This window comes from Quercus robur, chromosome 11 (assembly GCF_932294415.1).
Source record: "Quercus robur chromosome 11, dhQueRobu3.1, whole genome shotgun sequence".
Taxonomy (NCBI): domain Eukaryota; kingdom Viridiplantae; phylum Streptophyta; class Magnoliopsida; order Fagales; family Fagaceae; genus Quercus; species Quercus robur.
In genome coordinates, this window is record NC_065544.1 from 47340340 (window position 1) to 47362469 (window position 22130).

Below are 22130 nucleotides of genomic sequence, written 5' to 3' on the forward strand. Positions count from 1 at the left end.
TAAATCGGTATTTTATCAAATGCATTTCAAGGAGTATTTGTATCAATTTAGTGGTTGATATAGTACATAGAGGCAACACGCACCAATCGGTATGGTCGATACTAATTTGAAATTGACAACTTTGCTTGTTACAGGCTTTGAAAATTTTAAATCTTATTTTATTAATGTCAGGAAATGTTTAGTAATATATACATGTTTAAAAAAAAAATAATAATTCGTTGGTTAGGACAAGGAAATTTGAACTTTAAATGTTTTTGTTAAAAACATCAATTGAGTTATAATGCCATGACTATTAAAATTTTTTAAACATAGATGATATGGTTAATTGCTAGGCATGCCTATTTTAAAGGAGAGGGGGGTGGGGGGAATGTTAAACATGGGGTTCATGCATGCATGTGAGCCCAATTTGTGATTACCTACTATGTTTGTATAATCCAACGAAATGTTTATTATCTCTTAATAATTATATTATGTCAATTTCAAAATATTTATGCCTCAAAAGTGTTTTTTTTTTAATTTATAAATTATTTTCTAACACAAATCATGTCCTAATTCTACAAATATTGTATCCATATTTCTTTTGACTTCAAATATTAACATACTTGGATTGCTCGGATGTGGATTCAATAGATTTGAAAAATGTATTGTAAACTTGGAGTTCTCTTATTCTATATATCACACTATTGAATGTGGATTAGTTTGACAAATTATGATACCACTTCTTTAATAACTAAAAAAAAAAAAATAGTTAATTGAGTTACAAAACTTTAGACATTGAGAATCTGATTTCACTCATCTATTTCCGCTTCCAAGAGTGATTAAAATTTTAAGCTTAGGATCCAACTATGCAATAGGAAATCACTAAAACGGCCACCACAAATGATTTTCTAATCATAAAGTTTTTTTTGGGTCCTAATTCCTCTATAAAATCTTGTTCAATGAGGTTACTTGATCCTTTTGAGTTTTGGCATTTTTAAAGATGTTTGGGATATCAATTGTAAATACCACTACAACTTTCTAAAGTGTGTAATCTAGCTCAAGAGGATTGCCTATGAAAAAAGAAACACACTCATCAGATGCATAATTTAGTCCACGAATGAGACATTCCAGAAAGCAAAGCATAATATATAGACAAATATGGAAGGTGATCTGTTTGTTGTATGAATGAAGGAACTAATAGTCAAGGATTTCGTTGGAACAGGTGTCGTGTGGTACACCCAATTATCCAAAGCCAGCCACAATCTTCAAAGATACTATAGTAATGAAAGCTACACATGCTCCATTCTCATCCATGAGCTTCATATCTGCCATGGCCTACACCTATTTTATATTCGGCCGAGGCTGCTGTGACCCACCTTAATTTTGAGGCCTCTTATTTTTCTCGTGCCCTAGATGGGCCCGAAGCTTCTAGCTACCTCCTATTCATGATAAAAGTAAGAAAATTTACATAGAAATACTGTGTGTGCAACAGAAAAGTGTTCCAACTTCATAGCGTTTAATAAAAAAATAAAAATAAAAAAAAGAAATTTAATGGGTCGTTTGACGTGTTTAAATAATACACATAAATAATTTCATAAAAAGAAAAAATTTAGCTTCAAATCTTTTTAAAATTATTTTTCTCTAACCAACTATATAACGATTGAAGAGACATCCTATTATAGTCTTAGTTACTTGATTTTTTTTTAATAAGTTATGTGACTTGTTTATAATAATACACATGAATTGTTTTATAAAACATTAAAACATAACGTATTAAGTTGGAAATGATAAAACTAAACATCGTCATTTATAAAATGCCATGCATTGAATTGGAGGTGATTAAAATGGTTTTTTTTTTGGGGGGGGGGGGGGGGGCTAAGTGAACATGAATATTCCATTGGAAAAAAAAAATTACAAAGGGAGGGGATGAAACTCTTCTCTATCCTTGTGTGACCCAGGGCAAAAATCTGGTAAGGAAGAGATGGGACCATTCCCTCAAAGGTTAACAAAAGAGCCCATTTGTCAACATTATAGGCCATAAAATTAGCCTCCTTGAAAGTATGATTTTCAACCCAATCAGAGGAGTTCAAAATTAATTTGGTTTCATCTACCATATGTGATATTGACCAATGAGGAGAATAAGGGGGTGTTTAAGCATTTTGAAGTAGAGCAATCATGTTTAAGACATCTCCTTTGCATGTTGCATACGTGTACCCTTATTCTTCTGCTTTTGTCGCTAGAAGTTTCGCTGCTTTAGTTTATGCTTTCAAGGGGTCCTGAGCTTGAGTCATTTTTTTTTTTCGAAACAAATATAATTTCTATTAGGCAAATGTTAACAAGTGCTTGTTAAGGTTAAAATAACATGGGTTCCACTTAATAAAAAAATTGGATAAATAAAAGAAAAAGAAAGACATGGTATAAAGCTGACCTCACAACTTATAAGACTGGCAAAAATACTAACATAAAGCTGGGTGTTAACAATACAACCCTTCACAAAAGAGGGATGGGAGGATCCCAAGTGCTACTTCAGCTAATTTCATTTCCCCTAAGATTATTATCTTACTTAAATTGGGCCATTCTGAACTTGGGTTGCTAAAAAGAAAAAAATAAAAGAAAGGGAAGACATTGTGTTAAGATGTTTGTAAATGTGGGGATTGAACCGATTGGTTACCCCAAGTGGTAAAAGCTTCACTCCTCCAATAAAGGCCTTAAGTTTAACTTTTGCATACATATATTTATATTAAAATAAAAACAAATCAATTGATGCCTTACCAAATAGCAATCTTTTACGAAATGAACACTATAATAAGTTTCAAACCTTATGGTGTATATTTATTAAAATAAAATAAAAAGTAAGGGGACCATCTTGATAAGTGAGAATTTTGTGATCCAATTCTATTACTCGATTTTTCTATAAAGGAGAACCTGAGTTTGAATCTCATTTCCCTAATTTATTGTAAGGGGAAAAAAAATGTTTGAATCTCTATGCCCATAACTCAGCCGATAAGCATGAGGTATATCCAATCATACTTAAATAACCTTGAATCCAAGCCCTGGAAGAGCCTTTAATTATCCGTCCCCCTCCTGCCAGCAAAAGTTATTTCAATAGATAGAATGCAAAATTGTTGTTTCCATCCCTAAAGTTTGCATGCATTTTGTTTTCTGTCCTTAATTTTTTTTTTTTTTTTTTTTAAATTGCTTACAATAGTTTAAGGGAGAAAAAGAAAAGAAAAGAAGAAGACATTTTTCTAAGTTTAAGAACAAAAAGTGTAATAATGTAAATATTTAGGGACACAAAAGTGAACTTTTCAAAGTTTAGAGAAAGAAAATGAAATTAAACAAATTTTAGGGATGTAAACAATATTTAGGCAAGAAAGGGAAAAGAAAAGGCTCTCTTGGGTCCTTGAATTTTAATTGGGCCAATCCGAACTTGGGTTATAAAATCGGGCAGAACTCGTGCTAGTAATTTGGGCTATAAATAAACTAGGGCCCTAAGGTTGGTTTTTATTAGATTCACTCTCTAATAAAATAAGAGTGAATCTAACAAAAACCAACCTTTCGGCCCAAGTTTATTTCATGGGCCATTGATTACTTGATAAAAGGGCCCTGCATCCTTTTTTCTTTTTTTTTTGGGAATAAGAAGAAGTTTAGAACAAAGTTCCCAAACAAAGTACAACAGATATTACAAGGAAAATTCCAAAAACAAAGTACAACAGATAATACAAAGGAATCAAGTTGCAAATAAACAACTAATTATCAAATACAGTAAACAATATTTTTCAGCTCACATTAACATTTGATTTTCAATAGATTCTTAACTTTATTTTTTTTATTTTTGAAAAGAGAGAATAGATTCTTAACTTTTCTGACACCCTTGAACTTGCTTAAAGGTTCTCATGAGTCTAAATTTGGCTAAAAAAAGAAGATGAAAATTTGACTCAAACATATGGCATCTCCATGCGTTTAAACTAAGAAATTGAGTTCAACCAGCAAACAAGTTAATGCTCCCCACTAAGTCATTCTTGGGTTTCCTCAAAAAAAAAAGTCATTCTTGGGTATTATAATCACACCCTGTTAGTTACTGTAAACACATACTAATTAATTAACTTTATGCAGTATACTAAGGGAAATGTTAACTAATGTCCTAAATGTATTGGTTTAGAAGTTATTTTTAGAAACATTTTTTTAGAAGAATGATAAAATAATAAATGTTGTTGACAATTTTTTATATTTTCCATGAAAGTGGTGTCAAAATTTTCCTATTATAGTTTATTAACAATTATCCTAAGGGCATTATTCATAATTTAAACATGATCAACTAAAATATTTCATCCAAAAAAAAAAAATGATCAACTAAAATATAAACTCTTTGAACATTAGGCATAATTGTTCAAATATAAAATGGCTCAAGTTTGTATTATACTAGAAAAATTACAATATCAAGGGTAAGATCAAGCTTTTTTCCCCCAAAAAAAAAAAAAACTTTTATTGATTTACAACTGAGCAAAAGGATTACTTGGTGAATCTAGATTAATTATTCAAAGCTATCCAGAAACTGGATTTTTTTTAAAATTAAAATTCTCAACAAAACCAACCAAAGAGCATGCATTAACTAATCCACTCACACAAGGCATGATGAGCGGTTACATTTGACTCCCTAGGAACCCATGCATATTTTAATTCTTGTTATCATTCCTAGATTATTCAATTTAATTGATTCTCAAAAAAAAAAAAAAAGATTATTCAATTTAATTGTAAGTAGAGCGTTAGTAGCCTCTTGAGTAAAAAAAAATTATCTCATGCGCCCATCCTTTGGAGCGCAGCTCTCACATGCTTGTCAAAGCTACACTCCATAGGATAGACGCACAAGATAACGACCTCTTGAGTACAGTGTGTGAAGAAAAATGTTACTAATTTAGACAAATATGTCATTCAACGGTGAAAATTAATCTGTCACTTCTTTTAATATGCGTACGGACTTAGCTTTTTAACAAAAAATCTTGCGGCAGACGACAATTTGGAGGACTTTAGGGGATTAATAGAAAATGTAGCAACACAATATTTGGAATAAATAAAAGGGACACACAACTGACATGCATAAAAGGACAACCAAAGTAGGAAATCTCAAAAAGGCATCTTCTTAAATTAGTTTAATGAAATTGGTTGATTATTAGTTTATTACTTATTCCTAATCCAGTGTTTAGTGGCGTAACTTCAGCTAAAATTGATTGAAATCACAATGCATCATTACCATCACTCGAATAGTGGCTTTGAAAAGAATATGCAACCAATTTCTTTCATGATTGCTTCGTAATGCAATGCTATGATGGTGGCCTAGTACTCCCTAGGTTTTCAGGAATTCATCCAAGTATATTGTTCATTTTCTAAGGTACTTTCTTATATCCAGGATTTGTGATAAGATGTTTTTTATTGAGAAGGATCTATTTATGATTAGAAACAAGGATGTTAGGTTCATCAAAAATAGAAACAAGGATGTTTGGAAATAGTAAATTTAACCCAAATCTATCCATATCTGAACAACAAGAAATTAAGAATAGAAAAAAATTCTCGCATATACAAAGTTGCATGGTACATACACTCTACAGGGACGTTGAGGAGTTGGAGTGAGGGAGGCGTATGTGTTTCAGAGCCTTCGGCCATGAGAGGAGAGGGTCTTTTGGCTTCTTCAGGACCATGTGAAGCTTAGCTTGCTTTAGTAGCCACGTGATGATTCAAGTTCGTGGTAGGCGTAGAAGCTAAGCCAAGCGGTAACGAAGCTCAGGAGGTGATGCAAGTGCATGGCTCAAAACTAGGGTTATGTTCATGAGATTGTTATAATTTTATTGTGGCCATTACAATAAGAGTTATAAGAATCATTAACATATATGTACTGTCCTATTATTTGAGCTACACTAAAAAGAAGGAAATTATAATAAACAGTGTAGGGCATCTAAACTCTAGAGGATGCTCAAATTCCCTAAACCTCCAACATAAGCAACAAAATAGATCTTGTTCCACATACATCCCATCAAGAGATTAGCTAGAAGTCTAAGGCCATGGCTCATAATGACAATGCTAATGTTAAATAATCCCAAATTCCCAATTGAATGATTGATAATCATATATCTCGAAGGAAGTATCTTTTGTCTGGTTCTAGTAACTTTGTTTAGTGCATCACTAGTATACATGTGGATATTCCACTTAAGAATAATAGCCATTGCTAATGAGATATAGGACAATAGATTGAGCCAAAAAAAGAAAAGAAAAGGAAATTCAAAGACTCACACTCACTTGACTTGAACACCCAATTGATGTAATCAACAGGTAGTCTAACACTACTCATTTTGACAAAAGACTTTTTCCAAGTGATTCTGACGTGGTTCTGAAGCAATAAAATATTCTAAGAGTAAGAATGTTAAAAAGTTTATTTGGTGATTCCTCACCTTCATCATTTTAATCCTAGTCTTGCTGAACTGTTTATATTTTGGATTACTTCAAAATTCATCAATCATGACATGTTTAGGGATCCTAAGCTTAAACCTAGGAAGCTAAATGGTTGGTAAACCTAAGACATATTGTACTTAGGTTTTAAACAAAGTCTTATTATTATTATTATTATTATTATTATTTTGGATAAAAAGTTAGAAGCTCTTATGTGTAATTGATTTGTTTTAAAAAATTGTATATAACCCAAAATAAGCTCAATAAAAAAGAGAAACCAACCACACACTAAAGTCATTTATTTGCATAGTATTAGGGTCTTAACTGTACCCCACTGTATTATATTTAGTGGAGGCCCTCCATATATGTTATATTACAATCTCAATTGGAATGATTTTCCTCTATGTCATATTAAAATCTTAATTGGAATCTTTCTAAAGAGAAAAGTTTTGGATTAAATAATGCCTTTCTATATTACATTAAAGTCTTAAATGAAATCTCCTCAATGTATTATCTTTGTAACACATACAGATTATAAATTGAGATAAGTTCTCTAGTACTAGTGATGGATTGCAGATGTAGAGATACTTGTTGAGGAAATTGACACTGATCGTGGAAAAGAACGACTTTGAGGTGTGTTGAAACATTTTCTTTAAAGTGATAATTGGCTCAACTCAAAAGAGTTTAGGATCAAGTTAAGAGATAGTTTCTACAAGTTATGACATGTGTCCATGCATTCTCTCAATTATTTTATTAGATAGTGTATGTGTTATTTTAGATCAATGAAAACTTTTATGAACTTTTAATAAGGAACAAGCCTTAAAACCCAGACCCAATTCCTTCATTCCCTTTCACATTCTATAAGATAGACTTTAACAATACTAAGTAACAAGGGGACAAGAGAGGTCCCATATATATGATATGTCCTCCTATATACGGTTCGTTGTGATTATTTATACTTTCAAGTGGCCTTGTTAATGATTAGCAAGTCCTCCATTGAATTTTCCATTCCTTCTTTTACAGATTCTTTATTCCAACATTTTTTTTCTTCTTCTACTTTGCTTCCTGCACGAAGAGCATTATTAAAACAGTGAGGGAATGAACCCTACATAAAAAAGAAGCTTAATTTGAGCATACTTTAATTTACTTTCTAATTATCTTTAAAGTAGCCCATACGCAAAGGTTAAACATGCACCGATACTGCATATTTAAATGAGAAAAATCATTGTTCAATGAATTTTGCAAACAATAAAGCAATTATATCTGCCTTAAGTTTCATATCCTAGCTACAACCAGAAAATTGACAGGAAAATATGAAACTTTTCAATCAATATTCAACCACATAAATTTGTAATTCAATCAATCTATTTTGATATCTCACATCACATGCTTAATTGCTTTCATTGTGGGGAATATGATTTGACCCATCTAATGATAGGTACGCGTGCAACAAAAAAACCAAACGAAACTATTGTCTTTGACTAGCTAGCTATAATCTGGAAAAATGTTTTACCGTAGTTGATCTTTTGTCAGCACTTATAATGCCCTCACAATTCACATCATGCCTCCATGTGGGGGATATGCTCCAATATTGACAATGGAAATTGAAGGGTCTTTAGCACCCACCTACATATATTTTATAAATTTATATATAGATTTTATGTTCACAAGCCAACTACATCTTTAGATCATAATTAGTATTAAGTTTCTACAAAATATTTCATTTTATCATCTTCAAAACTACTTTATTTATTATATCATACCATTTTACAATACACTCAACATCCTAATTTTTATATTTCTATATAATACATTAAAATAATATATCTACACAATAAAATATATAACCCAAAACAATAAAAAAAAGTATTTTAATTTTGTGGTGAGTTAAGGAGAGAGAAAAGAGGAAGATATATGCTTATGAGGTGAATGAATAAAAAACATTATTTTAATTTTGTAAGTAAATTACAGTACCGTCATAAATTTAGGATGTTATTATAGCACAATTGCAAGACCGAGTAATGGGCTCTTTTTGTACTTTGATGCTAAAATATGGCATATTATAACATATGTAAGACCGAGTACTGATGCTATTAATATATAAAAGTGTAGTATAAATCCTAAATTACAATGAATCATAACATGAGTATATATAGCAGTTAGGCTAAACTCTTGACTAATAAACTTCTAATACAAGTAGAAGCCCTGCGCTCGCACACAAGTAGTATTAATCTTAGTTATGTTAATGAGCTAATATATCTCTAAGAAATATATATATATATATATATATATATATTTTTATATTTATATAAAGAGAAAAAAGATGAAGAAAAATGTCATTGTTAACTATCATTCCAAACCATTTTCCTCCACATAATGAATTTTGGATTTATCTTCTAAAGGAGGTTTGGTCTTCATTGTTTGAAGACAAAGTTGGTAAAAAAGATAGAATTGTGCAGCTCTCTCCTCACATGCAAATTGTTGCTATTATATGTGATTCTTTTGTCTCGTCAATGTCATGCGTGTATGCTATTTCTTAATGATTTTTTTATTTTATTTAAAATGTATTAATTCATTTGATACTTTAGATAAAATGTTAAAATTTGTATCGATCTATCTCCAAATTTTCAAATAATATGATACTTAATTTATAAATTGTTAAATTCAAAATATAAAATCTTAATCGTGAAATTAACTTTCTACATTCAAGGAAAATGGGAGTATTCAGCAGCAAAAAACAAAAATGTAGACTGAGTTTTTATTTTCTAATGAATTAATGAACTGAGAGTTTGAAACTCGTATTCTGTACATTTTCTTGTATATATGTGAATAATTAAAAAAAAAAAAATTTCAGGTGAGATATAAAGTGCTTGAAGGAGTCCCATTTTGACATTCGTTAATTAATTCATAGGTTTTCCTTTTCCTTATATTAATTCTTGTAGATGTTCAGTCTCTTTCAAGTTTTAAATAAAGTATATATTTTGTTTCATAATTATTAATAAGATTTGACATTCAAAGTTAAAAACAGCTCGACCAACCTAGTCGGCCTATAATAATATAATAAATAATCTAGCTTTGCTACTTGGCAATTGGCAGCAAAGCAAAAAATGTTGTTTGATAACAAATTAACATTTATTTTAATATCTTATATTTAAGTGTTTGAGTATGACTAATTTATACAAGAATAAGATAAAGTCGTGAATAACATTTAGGCTTTTTTCTATTGTAATGATGGTTAGGCACTTTGTGCCTCAGTCCCCATTATAGTCGGTAGTTAATCTAACCGACAAATCGGCGTGAACCCCTTGTCATATATAACTCAAAAACCTTTTAGTTTACCTCAATATTGCTAGTGCTACATCCTCTTACTTCTAAAAAGTTGATCCGTGATCGATGCTATTATACTTTGTCATATAGATATATAGTATATATAAAAGGTCATTGATTGTATTTTCTTTTTCTTTTTCTTTTTCATACTTGGTGAAAAGCAAGAAAACTCATGTGGGTGAGCTACAAGGAATTAATCAAAGGTAGTTGTGTGTGAGGTTGATATTATTGAGAAGGAATTAATCAAAGCTAGTTGGTGAAAGTTGTTGTGTGATTGTGTGTTATTATAATTGAATAATGAGCGGAAGTATGAAAGAAAGAGCACACACAAAAGTTTACGTGGTGCAGTCTACGTCAACAATGATAAAGCCCTTAACAGTTACACAATTTGTGTTACAATAAACCCAATGAAGAGTTTATACTATAGAATAATTGACTAACCCTAGACTACTCATAGACTAATCTAAAGTTAATATCTTTGTTCTATAAATACATAAGTGGATAAGCGTATAATTAGTTTAGGTCACTTAGATCATAGTTTATCTAACAGTATCTGTATTTTCGTTGAAAAAAAGTGCAATAAAGCTTACATTAGCCTGGTGGCTCTGTAGAAGTTTGGATAGAAGAAACTGATCTCTTTCATGGTAAAATACACCATTGATGATGTTCTATATAATTTCAACGAGAAGAAAGAAACTTTCAAGGGTAATATTAAGTTTTCAGCTAACGCATTTCTTACATTTTTCGTATTGTTGCTCCAAGTGTCCAACGTGCAGAAATGCAAAAACCCATGTTTACATGGCCCAATCACAAGATTTGAAAATCCTACCAAACGCTAAATTCCCAATTAGAAAATGCCAACGTAATGAACCAATAGGCACAAAGTATCTTTGTTTGAAATATATATATCGGCTCTTTCTTGTATCTTTATATAGTGTCTGGTTAATGTGTGTCCTTAGGGCACACATTAAACTTTCTATTTTTGAAAACATTTTCTCAGAAATTGAAAATGCTGTCATTACTTTTTCAATTCTCGATAAAATTCTTTTCAAAAATGGAAATTAATGTATGCCCTAGGGGCACACATTAGTAAAATCCCTTTATATATCGTTATTTACTCTATACTTCATGTTTTTTTTTTACTCTATACCATTGGCTCTATATATAAACTTCTTGTTGAACAGTAAACATGTCATATAGATATGTAATTTGTGCATGAGGTTGAGATATTTTAGTTTAAAAAAAAAAAAAAAAAAACCTATGAAGGTATATATGGAGAATAGAGAAATGTTTAGGTGTTAATGATTGATCAATTTACACTTCTATGCAGATGGTTTAACTTTTTCATCTAAATCAATATAATGTAACTTAGTCATTTATTCCTTTTACCATTTTCTTGGATTGGTTATCTTATTTTTGCTTTTCATGAAAAAAATACCAATTAAAGTGGAAGGTTTTTCCCAACAACAAATAAATGAGTCAACTATTCAATCAAATAATATTGTGTGTTTCCTGTCTCTTCTTGAGAAACCATGACCGTGTTAAGAATTGCTAGGATTTCTATTAGATTTTGATTTAGTATGAAGCAAGGTCTTCGTCAATACTATCTCTAAAGCTTGTAACTGATCCTGAAAAGAATGAATGAAAAAGGCAGCATCCTCCAACCCTCCAAAAAAAGGATTTTTTGTTGGTGTAGTTTTTGTTTTTGTATGCTTTTTTTTTTAGTGGAATGTACCTGTATCAGAAAATGCTAAACCAAAATGTAAATTATAACTGTACTATTGTAAGTATTTACATTGAAATTTCTAATATATGTCCTGCATTCATGATACGAATCTTTATTAAGCATTCCCTGCATGTGCCTGTTACTCCAAAATTATTAAAATTTCCATGGTCAAATGTTGTTACAAATAACAAATAAAATCATATTTTTTATACCATGTATACATGTGATAGTAATGTTCCACTTTGGAGGATATATTTTCTGACTTTTTCCTCTTATTTTATTATATACTTTGAGGTTTGGTTCACCTTTTCGACAAGTCTAGAAGTTGGAGAATTGGAGCCCCAAAACTTGTCACATTTTAGTTGTCTATTTCCCTGATGATTATTCTATGGAATGAAAAAAAAAAAAAAAAAAAAACTTTTAGTTTAAGTGAAATGGAATTATTATTATTATTTTTGTATATTAAAAAATGCATTATAGAAATGATCATCAAATATATATTAAGAAATGCATTATAGAATTATTATTGTTTTTAGTTGTTTTGAGTGGTTAATAGGCCGTGTCATAGAATAAAATAACATACTGATCTTTCTTGGAAATTACTTTTTTATTTATTTATTTTTTTTAATATTATGTAAAGTAGCTCTCAATAACATCCTTTCAAAAATATAATATTCATTTTTAGTTCTCTTGCTTTCAATGAACAGAAACACGAATTTGAGCTGCCAAATAAGCAACGTTTATTTATTTATTTTTATAAAAAAATCGATTCTATTTCACTTGATTTTTAACCCCTTAGTAATTAAAGTAGCTTTCAAAAGCATCCTTTCAAATATATATATTTTGTTCACCGCGCACATTCTTAGTGTGGTGGTCACTTCACAAGTATAAATACTTGTGGGGTGTGAAGGGCAAAGACCGGGGGTTCAAGTTTTCAGGAGAAAACTACACACACATATACATTTAAATTATATTAGAATAGAAATTCTATATTGTTTCAAATATATATATATATATATATATAAATATATATATATATATATATATATATATATATATATTTGTTCATATACTTTTCTTGCTTTCAATTAAACAAAGAGATAACATTCAATTCCAAACACACGCAAAGTTATAAAAAACACTTTATTCCATTTCACTATTGATTTCCCTTTTAAGAAATTTCAACTCTTTTTTTTATATTTACTTAATCCCTATCTGCAGCAACAACAACAACAACCTTACCGAACCTTAACAAATAACAACCCAGCAGTATAAAATATTTTCAGATCTTCCTCTTAAAACTTTATAATTTGCTAATATCTTTCTCTTATTACATAACTTTAATTTAAGGTTCAACCAATCATAAACATTTGCTTTATAGGATTAAATATCATTCTATGATTGCCTACTAGATAACATGACTACTAATTAAGCTTGACCATAGATTACATCATATGAAATTTATTAGGGTAAATTATATATATTTTTAAATTAAAAAAAATAGAGTGCGTCTATTTAAATTTTTTTTAAAAGGATAAGAGATGAGGATGAATGTGTTTGGTTAAATTTCAAAAAGATAAGGGATAAGAAGATTGAAATGGGTTTAGTGTGAGGTTTTAAATTGTGAGTTTTTATTTTATGAATTTGTTCCCTTTAATGGGAAACCTATAAGTGAACGGGGGAGAGATATTTTGGGATATCCAAGACTTTGACTTTTTGGATGTCCAAGACTTAAAATCCACATCTTAAACAACTTGAAAGCCAGCTTGGAAACTTCTTAAATAGTAGTATAGATAATTCAAAAGTTGTTTTAAATTAAACTTACAATTTTAAGAGTTATGTATAATGTTGTTTATTAAAAATACTCAAAGTAAAACGTCCATGTAAAATAATATTCATATATGATAGGTATAATTCCAAGTTTTATATATCACACTATTAAACTACAGCATTTTTTTCTCCAAAAAAAAAAAAAAAATCTACAGCATTTTTTGGATGTCCTGATATTGAAATCAATACCTTGTTTATGTGTTAACTCTTGATATTAAAATCCAATCAAGGGTTGACACACAAACAGAGCGTAAATTTGAGTTTTGAAATAAGTGTGTCCTTTAGCATTACTAATAATCAAATTGGGTTTAACTTTGAGGTCGGTCGTGAGGCTAATCCGATCCTTAAATCATAAAAGTAAAAATTTGACGGTGGTGTTATCCACGAAAAGTAAAAAGCAATCAAACGGTGGTGGGGACACTAATCAACGGCGAGATTCCAAGGCACCTAAAAATATACAGCCCACGTGGCGCGAAATCAAAACCCCCCCCTTCCCCCGCTCTCTCTCTCTCTCTACTAATATCCACTTTTATCACGTGACGCGCCTGAATTCCAATCAGCTTTGTGATAATTAACAAAAAGCAAGGACAAAACAGTAAATTCACACCACCCCTCCCCTTCCTCCACAGCTCACACACAGTTATTATTAACAGAAAACTTCAAAGTCGTTGACGCCGCATCATATAATTTTTTCCCCTGTGGACTCTTTCGTACATTCACACTTCTCTCTCTCTCTCTCTCTCTCTCTCTCACACGCTCGCACCCAGAGAGAGGGAGACGGTTGGTGATGAAAGCTGAAACCGACTCTCTCTCTCTCTCTCTCTCTCTCTATCTTTCACGTTGTGTAGATCGTGGAGAGAGTGAAAATTTGGCCGAGTTTCACTGTTCCATCAAAACCCCGTTCCGTTCCGTTTTTCTCTGAATTGTCTCTGAGCTTTCAAATTAAGTTGTTGAATAAATATTTGTATATTTGCTTAGGTCAGTGAAAACTGACAGTTTCTCTTTTTGAAGAAGATCCACTCGCTGCTACTCATTTTCAAGAGGTAAATCAAAATCACTATATTATTTAACTTATTCAGGATTTGTGAATTTAAAAAAGAAAAAAGAAAAAAAATTATCAGGATTTGAATTTACTGTTGGATTTTTTTTTTTTTTTTTTTTTTTTGGTTAGGCTCCTCCAACGTTAAAATGCGCGAATTTCGGAGGGTTTTTATATAAATAAGCATTAATATAACTGACTGTTCACTAAAAAAAAGTATTTAATTTTTGTTTTTCAGAGCACGGAATTTGAGGAAGAGATAATAAGTACAGAGACGAAGTTTCAGAGGTTCAGAGTTTTTGGATCAGGAGGCTGAAAACGACGACGTTTATGGGGGACATACGCACAAAGGCTCTTGGGCCTGCAATGCCGAGACAATTGGATTTGGAGTTGCTGTGTTTGGTAACGGTTTCGTGAAAAGGACAGAGAAAACAGACAGAGAGAGAGAAAGAGGTAAACTTACTCACTGCACCTACTACGCTGAGTAAAACTTTGCTGTGCTTGTAAATGAAAAGAATGACACACTCACAGAAAGAGAGAGAGAGAAGAGAGAGAAAAAGACAGGACGTTAGGTTTGGGGACCATTTCTCTGAGCAAAGTTCCAACCTTGCTTGGCCGTTGAAATATTTATGAGAAATTCCGTTACTTCATTTTCAAGCATGTAGTGGGTAGTCACTACAATTAAGTTTTTTTCTTTTTCTTTTTTTAATAAAAAAAAATGGGGTATTTATTTTTTATAATAAGATTAGGAAAAATAAAGAACGATTAAAGACTTAAAGTAGGTTTAACCACATTTCACAGCTAACCCATGATTTTCAATTTTGTTGGGGGTGCTTGGATTGTATGATACTCATGATTGATTAGCTTGCTTTTGTTTGTTTCTATTTTTTCCTTTTGTCTTTTTTTTTTTTGGGTTGTTGTTGGATTAAATCAAAAGGGGTTTTTTTTTTTTTTTTGGGTGGTGGTTAATTTTTATTTTTGAGGTTGGTTGGTTAAAACCCATGATCAGCTTCTTGTTGCAGATAATGAAGTGCTTATTAATTTCTTCTAACAAGTACAACAACCTTGCTTTTAACGTTTAAACTGTCTTGCATTTTAGGAAAGCAAAAGCAATTATGTGTACTTGACTTGACCACACACTATCCTCTTATTTGAGACTTTTTGAAATTATGGGTTTATATTGACTGCATAATTTGCATTGGTTGTTCGGGTTTTTGAAGAGCAGTCGGTGAGCATTGTAAGAGTGAGGGAAAATGGGAGCAATAGGTGGGGAAGAGTTGATGAAGTGGGAGAAGATGCAAGGATTGAGCGGTCGCGAGGAGAAGATTCTTGTTTTGGTGAGGTTGAGGCCTTTGAGTGAGAAGGAGGTTGCGTCGAGTGAAGCCGCAGATTGGGAATGCATCAATGACACCACAATCTTGTACCGGAACACGTTGCGTGAGGGATCCACATTTCCAAGTGCCTATTCATTTGGTAAAGACAACTTCATCTGTATCTTTACTTTTGTTCAATGCAAATACATCCAACGTTTACTTCTTCAATTATGATTTTATATGTAACCTGTTTTGACTCTGACTCTGCAAACCTGTAATATACACCCAAAAAACTCACTATTACTTGTGGTTAATGCATAGTTATTCTTTGGTTTTTGGTGGATGATTTTCTCATTGTGATTTGCCTAGGGAGCTTTTTGCTTCTATTCCATATCTCTTATAATGCTTGGCTAATTTAAGTCAGAACTACTTTCATAATTTTCTCTACATGCATACATGTTCACCTGACCATAACTTCTATAATAGGCTCAAGTTTCAAAACTTGTCCTAGATCTTTTCAATGCATCAAACTGCAAAAGAGGTGGTTCTCTCTTTGAGTTAGGTTATGGAACCTTTTTCATTAAAAGATGTTTTAATTAGAGTTCATATGTTCATAGGACTGTTGTATTTTATCTCATTTGTTTTTTGTCACTTTTTGGTGATAGACAGAGTATTTCGGGGTGACTGCGCTACAAGGCAGGTGTATGAGGAAGGAGCCAAAGAAATTGCTCTTTCAGTTGTCAATGGTATCAACTGTAAGTATAACTGGCTGTGCTGGCTATCTGTTTCCCATAAGCCACTTATTACTAAACAACAAGTGAATTGTTTGTACCATTTTGTATTTTCAGCAAGCATTTTTGCTTATGGGCAAACAAGCAGTGGAAAGACATATACCATGGTTGGAATAACAGAGTATACTGTAGCAGACATATTTGACTATGTACATAGGGTACTAAAAATTACAATAGTGTTTGTTCCATTAGCATTTTTATACTTCACAAATATCCTTGTTTATAGACCTTGGTAACATAAAAATTGGTGTTGTTATTTCAGCATGAAGAAAGAGCATTTGCTGTGAAGTTCTCTGCAATTGAGATATACAATGAAGCTGTCAGAGACCTTCTTAGCACAGATCCTACACCTCTTAGGCTGCTAGATGATCCTGAGGTGAATGCCAGTTTTCTTGTAAATTTATCCAATGCATATATGAATTGACCTAATGATATATCCTTGTCATCAGCGAGGGACTGTTGTGGAGAAAGTCACAGAAGAAGTTTTGAGGGACTGGAACCATCTAAAGGAGCTCCTGTCCATTTGTGAAGGTAGAGAATGTTACAAATTTCTGCTCTTTGATGACTTTGTACCCTTGTATAATTTAGTATAATATTGCAGCTCAAAGACAGATTGGGGAAACCTTGCTGAATGAGAGAAGTTCCAGGTCTCATCAAATTATCAGATTGGTTTGCCCTCGTCCTTTCCTATCTCTCATTAGAGTGTTAAACTTTTATATATATTGTTCTAGAATGTTAATTTAAAACTTCTTTGGGAATTGACTCTTGCAGACAATTGAAAGTTCTGCTCGCGAGTTCTTAGGCAAAGGCAATTCAACCACCCTTGCAGCAAGTGTGGTAGGGACTGTTTATTTTCTTCCAATCCGTGGTTAAATGGATAAAACATTGCCTTTATTGAAATTTAAATTCAAAAATAATTAAATTGATAACAAATATAAGTCCTTGTTTGTTTGCAGAATTTTATAGACTTGGCGGGTAGTGAGCGTGCATCTCAAGCATTATCGGCTGGGGCAAGATTAAAGGAAGGTTGCCACATAAATCGTAGTTTACTTACTCTGGGAACGGTTATTCGCAAGCTAAGGTTGTCTTATTCTTCCTTTCTGGACAATAATCTCCTGCAAAGTCATTCATCAGCCTGGGAATTTTTTAACCTATCATTACTTAAGGTTGTGGGTATAGTTATTTGTTAGTTACTGATTGTGTTTACTGCACTGCATGTATAACTTCACTTTTCTGAAACAATAGCTATGCTTTGGCTTGATTGCACTTCTTAGATCACTAACTATCACAGATATTGAAACTTGGCTGCTTCTAGCATGTTGTTTAGGATGTCACTTGCAGTAAGACATACATTGAAAATTCTGGAAGATAAATTTTTGTAACACTATTGCCATCTCATAATCTGTTTGCCGCTCGTTCAGATACTTAACTGTGCATTGTGGTGGAGATCAATTATAATTACTATTGGTAGGGAGAGTAGTTTCTATGCGTTCTGGAAAATTAAGCAAATTTTTACGCTATGGGGAACTACTTGTAACCTTGTTCGCTTATCATTGTCTTATGTCACACATAGATACACAAACATTGTTCACCTATCATTGGTTCACCCTCTCTCTCTCTCACACACACATTTGAGCTAAATTGCTTGGTTTTCCTCCCTTAATTTAGTCATGTGGTGATTGACATGCATAGAGATAATTACATTAATGTGGAATATGACTGGGTGCAGTAAGGGAAGACATGGACACATCAATTACCGAGATTCTAAGCTTACGCGCATACTGCAGCCTTGCTTGGGTGGCAATGCTAGAACTGCCATCATTTGCACTTTGAGTCCTGCACGAAGCCATGTTGAGCAAACGAGAAACACTCTTTTGTTTGCTTGTTGTGCAAAAGAAGTAACAACAAAAGCCCAGGTCAATGTCGTCATGTCCGATAAAGCCTTGGTTAAGCATTTACAAAAAGAGCTGGCTAGATTGGAGAGTGAGTTGAGAAGTCCTGCGCCTCCTACCTCTACTTCTGATTATTCAGCACTACTGAGAAAGAAAGATCTTCAGATTGAAAAGGTTATGCCTTGCTCTGTCTCTGTCTCTGTCTCTGTCTCTCTCTTATGATTTCCCTACAATTGCTGTTTAATTTCATGTCCTAATAAATTTAAACATTTTACTGTGTTTAGAAGCAAAAGAATTATTTCCATATTACATATAATCTGGAATATTTCTCTTATGTGGTTAAAACTAAAAAGCAGGATTTGTGCCTTAAGAGGCTCGAAAGTGTAGGAAACAAGAATTAAATGAAGAATTTAGGGTGATATGACTAAGAAATTTCATGCTAAAGTTGCTCCTCTTGTTCTTTAATAAATGTTTATATTAAAAAAAAGGGTGAAAAATATCATAAGAGATAGAGAAGCAACATACGAAATGCTGTCTGTAGGTTTAAGAGGCCTCTGCTTCATGAGTTATTGCATGGATCTTCTTTTCAAAGGGAAAAAATTTGTATCCTTTATTTTTTTTTCACTGAATAAGTTTACCTGTAAATGCAATTTTTAATGGAAACAAGTCTCAACATACCTGTTACATGTACAAAAGCTTAACCACAGAACTTTGTTCCTCCCATAAGACTATGAGCTATGTTACTAGGGTTCTGGCACTCATCTAAGGTGCAGGTGTCTCTCCAGGTTTTGCAGAAAGATACATATGTAGACATACAACTTCAAGCATTCAAACCAGGATAATTCCTTATTGACTAATTGATTACATGGGTTTCTATCATGCAGATGGAGAAGGAGATTAGAGAGCTAACTAAGCAAAGAGATCTTGCTGAATCTCGGATTGAGGATTTGTTACGCATGGTTGGAAATGAAAAAAATTCAAGACAAGTAAACAATATCCTAATTATTATAAATTTCCATTGCATGTTCAGCATGATGTTCCAACTGCTAAATCTTGGTTTCTTCTCATTCAGGCCAGTATCAGTGATCATCCTACATCGCAAGCGGGAGATATGTGGGACGATGATTGTTCAGTATCAGAGTCAGAGTCCCCAAGTGTGGCTGATCCTAATTATTCAAATGGTGGTGTCAGAAAGTTCAACAATCCTCATTATTTTGATGTAGATAGCGTGAGCAATTCTCAGGACCCCTACTGCCAAATTGGGGATAACACTGAAGACAATTCTCTCTCTGATGCTACCTCTTCACTGTCAATTGGAAAGAAGTTTTTTAGGTCTAATTTAAGTCAAAATCAAGGGGAGACTTCAGAAGATCCTGATGACTACTGCAAGGAAGTTCGATGCATCGAGATGGAAGAGTCAAGAAATAGCAAGAATCCTGAATTCCGAGCCGTAAGACCTGGTGAAAACAATCAAACACTGGCTTTGAGATCATCCAGGGATGGAGATGTAACTGGACAGGGAATGATGTTGACTCCTGTGAATAGGAATGGAGAAGTAAGTAAAATCCAAAATGGTCTTCCATATGGTGCTCTGGAGCAGAAATTCCACAATGTACAAATCAGTATTGATTCTCTTAACAGTTCTAACCCTACTGGAACATCTCTGCAGGTCATGGAAGCTGGTATGATGAGTTCTGGAAGCCTTAAGTTAACTAGGAGCCAGAGTTGTAGTGCAAATTTCATGGCTGGTTCGTCTTCTCCTGAGAAGACAGAACGAATTGAGCGCACCCCACCTAATGGGTTTGAGAAAGATTTCCCTGGAAGACCAGAAGGTCTTCAAAGGAAGTTCCCTTTATTAACTTATGGTTCCAACGCAACGAGCTTGTCAAGAAATAATTCACAGTCCTCTTTTGGGAGTGCTTCCATGGATGACCTACGATCACAGAGCATTAGAACTTCTGCAGATGGGGAAATTACTAGCATCCAAACTTTTGTTACAGGACTAAAGGAAATGGCCAAACTTGATTACGAGAAGCAACTTGTTGATGGGCAGGTAAGAACATGCCTATTTGCTTATTTTCTGGCTTAATATTACTTTTCTCAGAAACCGGTCTTCATTTATGAGGTGTTATCTTATTTTTGGATTATGTCATTTGGTCTTCTTTTGACACGTCACTTGAAGTTTATCACACTTATATCATAAAGGAGTGGGGTGAAATGTAGACAATTGCTTTGATGAATGATTATACACGTCAAGTAGTACGTGTAGAGTTTAGCATCATAGCATGCTTGGCATATGAATTATGCATTACTATACTCATTGAGTAGCATGTCAATTATCAAAAAAAGGAAGAGAAAAAAGTAGCATGTCATCACAACTTATATAATGCCTGTACAGTCTTGACAAATATTATTAGAACAGTAAAATGCATATTTTATTAACTTTGGGCAATGTGGCATGTCTCATGAATTTTGCTTCCCCCATTTTGGTACGTGCCTTCTAGGTCCAGGAAACAGGACCAAAAGTTGATAAGTTTGGAAAGGATGTGAAAGATGTAGGAGTTGATCCAAAGCTCCCGGCACTGGAAACTCCCCAAGATTGGCCTGTGGAATTTGAGAAGCAGCAGAGAATGATACTTGAACTTTGGAAAACTTGCAATGTATCATTAGTCCACAGAACCTACTTCTTCCTGCTCTTCAAAGGTGATCCAACGGATTCCATTTACTTGGGGGTGGAACTAAGGAGACTATCTTTCCTCAAGGAAACATTTTCTCATGGAAATCATATTGTGGAACGTGGTCAGACTCTTACAATGGCTTCAAGGTTCTCTCTCTCTCTCTCTCTCTCTCTCTCTCTCTCTCTCTCTCTCTCTCACACATGCACGCGCGCGCACACACACACATTGTTCCGGGAATATTTTATGTGGATGAAACTAACATGCTTATTTGGAGGGACAGCATGAAGGCTCTTCGTCGTGAGAGAGCAATGCTGAGCAAGCTGATGCAAAAAAGGTTTTCTGAAGAAGAGAGAAAGAGGCTTTTCCACAGGTGGGGTATTGCATTGGACTCAAAGCGCAGGAGGCTACAGCTGGCCAACCAACTGTGGAGTAACACAAACGATATGAATCACATCATAGAGAGTGCTGCCATCGTTGCGAAGTTGATCAGGTTTGTAGAGCAGGGGCGGGCCCTCAAAGAGATGTTTGGACTTAGCTTCACACCTTCAAATGCAAGGCGGAAATCCTTTAGCTGGAAAAACAGCAAGGCATCCCTTTTGTAAGCTTGTTTCATGCCCATAGATATATAACTGTAGAGTTGATTTATTGGAATAGATTGGCCTTATAGTAGCATTCTTTTCATGATTGAGATTGAGACAGATTGTCTATGATTGTAATATAAGTCTAAAAATCTCAGTTTTCCTGCTTAGGTTAGAAAGCTACATTGGGTTTTGGAAATCTGGTTTTCTGGGTTTGTTGTATCTTTCATGAACATATTTTGTGCTTATAATCTATTCGTGTCAATTTCTACTATCTGCAAAGTTGAACTAGTAACCTATGATCACTCACTCTCTCTCTCTCTCTATCTCTCTCTCTCACAACTAATTACATAAAAGATGGTTTGATACCAAATTATATGGCACTCTGTCCGGCCCATTGAATAGGTAAATGATAGTTATCAAAAAAAGAAAAGAAAAAAAGAATAGGTAAATGATACTATAGTTTTGTGGTTTAAATGCTGCCCATCAATAGAATCTTTGAATGAGAGGTTTTTTGCTTCTAGACAACAGTAACA

General features: G+C 33.1%; 1 protein-coding gene across 2 annotated transcripts; it reads left to right on the forward strand.

The window, feature by feature from the left end:
- Positions 1 to 13981: 13981 nt before the first annotated feature.
- Positions 13982 to 21868, forward strand: LOC126707469 (kinesin-like protein KIN-7E). Of its 2 annotated transcripts, none has more exons than XM_050407125.1 (16): positions 13982 to 14346; positions 14581 to 14795; positions 15563 to 15815; positions 16321 to 16410; positions 16504 to 16604; positions 16709 to 16822; positions 16896 to 16977; positions 17048 to 17115; positions 17218 to 17283; positions 17403 to 17527; positions 18176 to 18512; positions 19223 to 19324; positions 19411 to 19893; positions 20008 to 20391; positions 20843 to 21162; positions 21297 to 21868. In XM_050407125.1, the coding sequence occupies exons 3-16, from the start codon at positions 15596 to 15598 to the stop codon at positions 21616 to 21618; spliced, it is 2814 nt and encodes a 937-aa protein (XP_050263082.1). In that variant the 5' UTR covers positions 13982 to 14346; positions 14581 to 14795; positions 15563 to 15595; the 3' UTR covers positions 21619 to 21868. The 2 variants fall into 2 exon arrangements, with proteins under 2 accessions (XP_050263082.1, XP_050263081.1); XM_050407124.1 differs by having other exon boundaries at positions 15568 to 15815.
- The last annotated feature ends 262 nt before the right edge of the window (positions 21869 to 22130 follow it).

Excerpts from the sequence above, each read along its gene's own strand:
- LOC126707469 (XM_050407125.1), top strand. The coding sequence starts at position 15,596 with ATGGGAGCAATAGGTGGGGAAGAGTTGATGAAGTGGGAGAAGATGCAA. Across the intron at positions 20,392-20,842 it reads AGCAACTTGTTGATGGGCAG|GTCCAGGAAACAGGACCAAA; the intron begins GTAAGAACATGC and ends CGTGCCTTCTAG. Across the intron at positions 21,163-21,296 it reads ACTCTTACAATGGCTTCAAG|CATGAAGGCTCTTCGTCGTG; the intron begins GTTCTCTCTCTC and ends TTGGAGGGACAG.